Consider the following 8,786-nt stretch of genomic DNA (forward strand, 5'->3'; position numbering starts at 1 on the left):
GACTTTCAACTCCCTCCAAAGATTTTCTAAGGGGTTTAGATCTGGAGACTGGCTAGGCCACTCCAGGACCTTGAAATGCTTCTTACGAAGCCACTCCTTCGTTGCCCGGGCGGTGTGTTTGGGATCATTGTCATGCTGAAAGACCCAGACACGTTTCTTCTTCAATGCCCTTGCTGATGGAAGGAGGTTTTCACTCAAAATCTCACGATACATGGTCCCATTCATTCTTTCCTTTACACGGATCAGTCGTCCTGGTCCCTTTGCAGAAAAACAGCCCCAAAGCATGATGTTTCCACCACCATGCTTCACAGTAGGTATGGTGTTCTTTGGATGCAACTCAGCATTCTTTGTCCTCCAAACACGACGAGTTGAGTTTTTACCAAAAAGTTATATTTTGGTTTGATCTGACCATATGACATTCTCCCAATCTTCTTCTGGATCATCCAAATGCTCTCTAGCAAACTTCAGACGGGCCTGGACATGTACTGGCTTAAGCAGGGGGACACGTCTGGCACTGCAGGATTTGAGTTCCTGGCGGCGTAGTGTTTTACTGATGGTAGACTTTGTTACTTTGGTCCCAGCTTTCTGCAGATCATTCACTAGGTCCCCCCGTGTGGTTCTGGGATTTTTGCTCACTGTTCTTGTTATCATTTTGACCCCACAGAGTGAGATCTTGCATGGAGCCCCAGATCAAGGGAGATTATCAGTGGTCTTGTATGTCTTCCATTTCCTAATAATTACTTCCACAGTTGATTTCTTCAAACCAAGCTGCTTACCTATTGCAGATTCAGTCTTCCCAGCCTGGTGCAGGTCTACAATTTTGTTTCTGGTGTCCTTTGACAGCTCTTTGGTCTTGGCCATAGTGGAGTTTGGAGTGTGACTGTTTGAGGTTGTGGACAGGTGTCTTTTATACTGATAACAAGTTCAAACAGGTGCCATTAATACAGGTAACAAGTGGAGGACAGAGGAGCCTCTTAAAGAAGAAGTTACAGGTCTGTGAGAGCCAGAAATCTTGCTTGTTTGTAGGTGACCAAATACTTATTTTCCACCATAATTTGCAAATAAATTCATTAAAAATCCTACAATGTGATTTTCTGGATTTTTTTTTCTTCTCATTTTGTCTGTCATAGTTGAAGTGTACCTATGATGAAAATTACAGGCCTCTCTCATATTTTTAAGTGGGAGAACTTGCACAATTGGTGGCTGACTAAATACTTTTTTGCCCCACTTTATATATATTTTTTAAACAACTTAAAGCGTTACGAAACTTCCATCCTTCCTTGAGAGGTAAAAAAAAAAAAAAAAACGCCACCTGCTGGAGAGAAACCGATTTTCCGTCGAGTTGGGCCACTTCCTTCGCCTCTAACGCACTGTCGGAATCCAGAAAATTAAGGGTCGCTTCCGGACACGGTAGACTCCTCCTCACCACTGTCTGAGATGCACATTATGGAGTTCAATGAAAAAAATACGATTTTAACGGCCTCACAGTTAATAACATATAATTTCTTATTAATTTAGTTTGAAATTATGACTATTTTAAATTCCATTCAAAAATGTATTTGACGGCGAATAATATTTATGCCATCATGTGCAACGCTGATTACCATGCCCAATGAATACACTGTTCTGGTTCGAATTGGTACCCAGGAAACGCGATATTGTAGCTATTTTACTGAATTAGCAACATTCCATTGATATTTGGTTGCTCATCGTCACTAGCTTATACATAACCATTCCCAGGTAGGCCTACAGTAGGGGAGGCTGTGTTCATTGCTCTCAGCTGACTAAACATTTTCACAACCCTACGCAGGAAATTTGTGTGGGGAATTCTTGCTATTTTGCATGACATCATCATGCAAATACAGGTAAACTATATATTTATGCGAGATTACATGCATCAGTAGCTCGAAATAGATCATGGCGTAATATAAAACACCATGGAGCTGTGTATTGGGAGCAGCAGCCTGGCTAACTAGCTAGCTAACGTTAGTGGTGATGAGCCATGCATGGGGTAGGAAGACATTCTAGCAGCGTTAGCTAATAGTTAGCCTTTTAAAAATGACCTGTTACATTTACAACAAGCTGTTAATATCGAGAGCCCTTATGTGCCATCGCTTAGCTAAATACTTTAATTGTATTTACATGATTCTGCCGTCAACCATATTGCCATATTCATCTATTGTTGGCTGGTTGTTGGTAAGGATCTGCAGGCCACTTCGTTTTACGAAGGTAGGCTTTTGCAACCTAGTTGTCAGTAAGGTGACATATTGAATAAATGAAACAGCCAATTGGTTTTGATTTAAACAAATGTATGCTTGATTGAATAACCTATTGTTGAATATTAAATCAATTGCAGTAATATATGCATGAGATATCAGTTGTCGTTTTTAATTTTTTTATTTGACCTTTATTTAACAAGGCAAGTCCAGTTAAGAACAAATTCTTATTTTCAATGACAGCCTATGAACAGTGGGTTAACTGCCTTGTTCAGGGGCAGAACGACAGATTTTTACCTTATCAGCTCGGGGATTCGATCTTGCAACCTTTCAGTAACTAGTCATATGCTCTAACCACTAGGCTACCTGCCGTCGTAAGTTTACTGTAGTTGGATTATGAATATCAGTCATATATCAGCTGACTGTAACCATTGTGTGTTTAGCTTCCAGGTTGTAGGTGAAATGCAGGCGAAGGTATGCGCCAGGAGGACCTCTCTCATCACTGAGAATGGGCAGGCTTGTGGGGCATCTGCGGACTCCCAGCTCCCATTTAGGTGCCCTCGGTGTGGAGAGCGTGAGAGGTTCAATAGCCTGGCCTCCTTGAGAGACCACCTGGAATACAGCCACAGCTACTACCACACCATGCACGAGCTGAGCCTCCCGACCCGCAGGGGGCACTCTCACCCAGAGAGAGTCCTGCATGTGCGCTCCCTGAGTGACACACGAGAGGTCACTAGCTGCATAGAGAGGTGTCGTACGCATAGTGTGGGGACGCAGGCAGCGGAGGAGATACAAACTGAAGAAGAGGCCCGTAAAGATGATTTAAAATTCCACAAGTCCAGCCCTGGGACAGATCATATCCCATTTCCATTTGACAACCCTCCAGACCCAGGCAGCAAGCCTGAGGCGGTGTCCCCAGAGTGGAGTGTCTGTGCTGGGGAGGTGTCGGTCAGGCGCAGGCTTGCCAAGGTCCTGCTGGCAGCAGACAGCACCATGCAGAGGAGGCTGCACAGGGTCAGCACAGAGCTGGCCCAGACGGACACAGAGCTGCTGTGTGAGCGTGCCCACTCCCAGCACCTGGCCCAGGAGAGGCAGGAGGTTCAGGAGCGGGAGAGGGCGCTGAGCCACCAGGTGGACATGGCCGTGATGGTGATCGCCACACTAAAGGAGCAGCTGAACGAGTCAGAGTACGAGCTGGAGAGGAGAGAACAGTGAGTAGTGTCTGACCCAGTAACTCAGTCTTAACATTTCCTTACGGTATTGTTAGTCAAAATCATAATCATGAGGTCAAATGGCAGACAGTACACTAATCTGGTAACTCCTTAGATTGTTGCTGTTGCTAATGGAGTTATTGTAATTTTGTCAGTAGCAATATTCTTTAGCATGTTACTAGATACATTGTCCGTTCCCCCCCAAGTCTTGAATTTGTATATCTGGTTTTTTTTTTCAGAGAAGTCATCACCATTCAGAATTTTCTGGAGGCTGCAGCCCAGCATGAGATATGTGGTAAAGTTCGGATCCAACGTTTCATTGAGAACCTGCTCAAACGCATCGCCTTGGCTGAGAGGCTACTGGAGTACTATCAGAGCTCACCCAGTCCACCAACCTACACCGATTACATGGTACTGTACAATATCAAGCCTGTTTCCTACTACTGACAGCAATGTGTTTACAATGACAGATTCCTTTTCAAAGTATTTTCTGGCAGCTGCTCTTACTTGTTTTTAGATGGCAACGGAAAGATGGTTAGGGAGAGATTAGTGAATATCATAATTGTTACACATTTGAACCCTCGTGAGACCTGCCGATCGTAACTGGCCTCCCAGATTCAGTTGTGGAGTTGAGAGGAAGCCTATGCAGATAGGTTTTCTTCCTCCGTATTTATGTAGAAAAGGGAAACATGATAACCTTCCAAACATTCCAGAACTGGATAATATCAGCTTTTGAGTTTTGGTGTAAACAGTATAAATACCTGACATCTTTTCATCTCCCCTGCAGCACCAGACAGCTGAAAATGGACCTCATAGAATAACCAAAAGCAGGCGAGTTTGTGAACTTCATTTTTTTACTGTTGATATACATGATCTACGTTTTCCATAGTTGGGCCCATGAGCTTTGGGCTGTGCCTTTAGTGTCTCACTTTGATTACAATGCTGAGTTTCCAGTTTCAAAGGTTAGGACATGGTTACATATAAATTATACATAGGGATCCCTTGTCGCAAATGAGATTTTGTGTCCTCATTCATTAGTAATGATTCTGAGTTGTATCTTCTCCACTAATCCTGAGTCTGTCATCGTTACCTGCTGCCTGTTGAAGCATTGGTTTTGTGTCTGAGGTTTGTTGCACTGTCCCCTGATTCTAGGTCAGCAGGTTATCAGCTGTCACAGTCCTGTCCCCAGGAGGGTAGAACGCACCCCTCCCAGTTAGGACGGGCGTTCCCCAAAGGCCCTAATGAGAGAGTGGGTAACTCTGGCTACTTCAGACCTGACCGCAGGGATGAAGCCTGGACCCAGCGCCGCAGATCAGCTGGATTTGAGGACTAGGTAACCTGACCAGGGCCCGACAAATGAATGTATATATGATAAGTATTTACTGAATGTATAGATAATACTGAGCAGGGGATGCTTTGGCCATGTGTACGCTAGTTTTTGCTCCATTCTGTCCTAGAGGTTGCTACTGTCCTAGTTTCAATTTTGGAAGTACTGTAGTAACTTGATGGATAGGTATTTCTGACCCTCATTGGTGTTTTAATTACTATTAAATCATATTATTGATGGGTGTAGATCTAATAAAATACAGAATTGTATACAAAAAAAACTAGATGGTGGAATTGTTAAATGCCCACTCCAGTAGAAATCCACTTTTGAGGTGAAAGATGGCCAGAGCTTACCCAAGATGTTGCACAACAAGTTAAGTCAATAAGTCATCATATTAGTCAAAGTACAATATATTTGGGCTTTAAGTGACACATCCAAACGTCCCACTTCTTGCAAATCTTTGTGAATGTGGTATCTCTTCCTGTGATATGACATACAAATTATTTTCAGCCTATGTTTCAGGGCTGGGTTTTATTTGAATGTTACCACCCACTAGCATGGCATTGTTTAGAGCTTTGGCCAGAACCAAAAGGTCGCTGGTTCGAATACCCGAGCCGGCCAGGTGAAAAACCTGCCTGTGCCCTTGAACAAGGCACTTAACCCTAATTTGCTCCAGGGGCACCGTACTACTATGACTGACCCTGTAAAACAACACATTTCACTGCACATTTCACTTTTTAGCTAGTCTGCATTTAAAATTGGACCATTTTATAAATGGTATAATTGCGTGATATAATAGCATAATAAACCACAATTACTATCCAGATAATGAAAAGGCACCCGCAAAATAAAATTAAAGGAATTTATAGTTTCATGTCATTGTAGCCTATCACTTCACTTTATGAGCATGGGCTGACATGGCTTTGCTGTACTGAAGCCTGCTAGCAGCCTAAAGTTCCTACTAAAGGTTGCACCGTGTCTATTACAATGTAGAAAAACGCATATCGGCTATCTTTCTATATTTATACATATTAGCAGTGCTTCGTCTTATTCTTTCTAACTATTTCTATCGCGGATTCGCGGACGCAAATTATGGAAGATGCCAAAACTTTGGAGATAACAATAGATGGTGAAGTCAAAAATAGGCCAGTGGTTTCCGTCTATGGCAAAGTTTTCCATAAATCATTGCTTATGACAAATCCAGGTCCAGAACCAGCCATAGAGCCAGCTGGCTAATCTTTTGAATAGTTTAAAAAATAGTTAATAGTTTAAAAAAAGTCTATAAATATTTTGTCATTCTTTGGAGGAACCTAATATGTATTTCCTTTCTAGGACAGGGGATTACGTCGATATAGTGGCGGCAACTTCCTTTGGGGGGAGGGGGGGGGGGGGTCCTTTAAACTCAAGGTCAAATGCAGACATTTATCTCAATATCAAATCATCTATCAGTAACGATTAAGTATGTCAATGTGACTGTTTTCAATTAAAATGGTAAAAAAAACTAACAAATTGCTTCTGAGCAAAAAGCCATTTTATAAGTAAGACTTTTGCTAAAACTGTCTGGTCTGAGTGAAGGACCTAATGGGATAATGGGAGAAGCCGAATGGAAGGGATATGTAACCTGAAAACTAGATGTTATTGTCAGAGAGGTTTGAAACGCTTTGTTATCGGTCTATTAACTTATACCGCCTGGTAGGCCAAACTCCACCCATGCAAAACGAGCTGAAAGTTCATGTGACCTTTTCAAACAGCTCTTTCATAATTTTCACAGTATTATTCCAACCTTGTAGTGTGTGTGTGTGTGTGTGAAAGATATACTAACTTCCTCTGGGGGGGGGACTGGCTCTAACCAGAATGGAAAGAGGAGTGGAAGGCCCCGGTGCACAACTGAGCAAGAGAACAAGTAAATTAGAGTGTCTAGTTTGAGAAACTGAAGCCTCACAAGTCCTCAACTGGCAGCTTCATTAGATAGGACCAGCAAAACACCAGTCTCAACGTCGAAGATGCAACTCCGGGATGCTGGCCTTCTATGCAGAGTTGCAAAAAAAAAGCCATATCTCAGACTGGCCAATAAAAATAAAAGATTAAGATGGGCAAAAGAACACACTGGACAGAGGAACTCTGCCTAGAAGGCCAGCTTCCCGGAGTCGCCTCTTCACTGTTGACGTTGAGACTGGTGTTTTGCGGGTACTATTTAATGGAGCTGCCAGTTGAGGACTTGTGAGGCATCTGTTTCTCGAACTAGACACTCTAATTTACTTGTCCTCTTGCTCAGTTGTGCACCGGGGCCTCCCACTTCTTTCTATTCTGGTTAGGGCCAGTTTGCGCTGTCCTGTGAAGGGAGTAGTACACAAGCGTTGTACGAGATCTTCAGTTTTTGGCAATTTCTCGCATGGAATAGAACAAGAATAGACTGACGAGTTTCAGAAGAAAGTTCTTTGTTTCTGGCCATTTTGAGCATGTAATCGAACCCACAAATGCTGATATTCCAGATACTCAACTAGTCTAAAGAAGGCCAGTCTTATTGCTTCTTTACTAAGGACAACCATTTTCAGCTGTGCTAACATAATTGCAAATGAGTTTTCTAATGATCAATTAGCCTTTTAAAATTATAAACTTGGATTAGCTAACATAATTTGCCATTGGAACACAGGAGCATTGGTTGCTGATAATGGGCCTATGTAAGTATTCCATAAAAAAATGTGCCATTTCCAGCTACAAATACACTGTATTTCTGATCAATTTGATGTTATTCTAATGGGCAAAAAATTTGCTTTTCTCTAAAAAGTAAGGACATTTCTAAGTGACCCCAAACTTTTGAACGTGTGTGTGTGTATGTATATATATATATACTGCTCAAAAAAATAAAGGGAACACTAAAATAACACATCCTAGATCTGAATGAATGGAATATTCTTATTAAATACTTTTTTCTTTACATAGTTGAATGTGCTGACAACAAAATCACACAAAAATTATCAATGGAAATCAAATTTATCAACCCATGGAGGTCTGGATTTGGAGTGACACTCAAAATTAAAGTGGAAACCCACACTACAGGCTGATCCAACTTTGATCTAATGTCCTTAAAACAAGTCAAAATGAGGCTCAGTAGTGTGTGTGGCCTCCACGTGCTTGTATGACCTCCCTACAACGCATGCTCCTGATGAGGTGGCGGATGGTCTCCTGAGGGATCTCCTCCCAGACCTGGACTAAAGCATCTGCCAACTCCTGGACAGTCTGTAGTGCAACATGGCGTTGGTGGATGGAGCGAGACATGATGTCCCAGATGTGCTCAATTGGATTCAGGTCTGGGGAACGGGCGGGCCAGTCCATAGCATCAATGCCTTCCTCTTGCAGGAACTGCTGACACAGTCCAGCCACATGAGGTCTAGCTTTGTCTTGCATTAGGAGGAACCCAGGGCCAACCGCACCAGCATATGGCCTCACAAGGGGTCTGAGGATCTCATCTCGGTACCTAATGGCAGTCAGGCTACCTCTGGCGAGCACATGGAGGGCTGTGCGGCCCCCCCAAAGAAATGCCACCCCACACCATGACTGACCCACCGCCAAACCGGTCATGCTGGAGGATGTTGCAGGCAGCAGAACGTTCTCCACGGCGTCTCCAGACTGTCACGTGCTCAGTGTGAACCTGCTTTAATCTGTGAAGAGCACAGGGTGCCAGTGGCAAATTCGCCGATCTTGGGTGTTCTCTGGCAAATGCCAAACGTCCTGCACGGTGTTGGGCTGTAAGCACAACCCCCACCTGTGGACGTTGGGCCCTCATACCACCCTCATGGAGTCTGTTTCTGACCGTTTGAGCAGACACATGCACATTTGTGGCCTGCTGGAGGTCATTTTGCAGGGCTCTGGCAGTGCTCCTCCTGCTCCTCCTTGCACAAAGGCGGAGGTAGCGGTCCTGCTGCTGGGTTGTTGCCCTTCTATGGCTTCCTCCACGTCTCCTGATGTACTGGCCTGTCTCATGGTAGCGCCTCCATGCTCTGGACACTACGCTGACAGACACAGCAAACC

The 8,786-nt window shown here is 43.6% G+C and overlaps 1 protein-coding gene across 1 annotated transcript; it reads left to right on the forward strand.

The window, feature by feature from the left end:
* Window positions 1-1,408: 1,408 nt before the first annotated feature.
* On the forward strand, window positions 1,409-6,615 carry LOC110502542 (protein ZNF365). The gene is made up of 5 exons (XM_021580661.2): window positions 1,409-1,865; window positions 2,660-3,427; window positions 3,667-3,838; window positions 4,215-4,258; window positions 4,580-6,615. Exons 1-5 carry the CDS (start codon window positions 1,843-1,845, stop codon window positions 4,758-4,760), a joined length of 1,188 nt encoding a protein of 395 aa, XP_021436336.2. The 5' UTR covers window positions 1,409-1,842; the 3' UTR covers window positions 4,761-6,615.
* Window positions 6,616-8,786: the final 2,171 nt, after the last annotated feature.

This window comes from Oncorhynchus mykiss, chromosome 23 (genome assembly GCF_013265735.2).
Source record: "Oncorhynchus mykiss isolate Arlee chromosome 23, USDA_OmykA_1.1, whole genome shotgun sequence".
NCBI lineage: Eukaryota > Metazoa > Chordata > Actinopteri > Salmoniformes > Salmonidae > Oncorhynchus > Oncorhynchus mykiss.

What these genes read in the sequence shown, in the direction of transcription:
- LOC110502542 (XM_021580661.2), top strand. Translation starts at nt 1,843, where the DNA reads ATGACATCATCATGCAAATACAG. An exon ending in ACATCATCATGCAAATACAG is followed by an intron (nt 1,866 to 2,659) that starts GTAAACTATATA and finishes TTGTGTGTTTAG; the next exon opens with CTTCCAGGTTGTAGGTGAAA. An exon ending in CAACCTACACCGATTACATG is followed by an intron (nt 3,839 to 4,214) that starts GTACTGTACAAT and finishes TCTCCCCTGCAG; the next exon opens with CACCAGACAGCTGAAAATGG.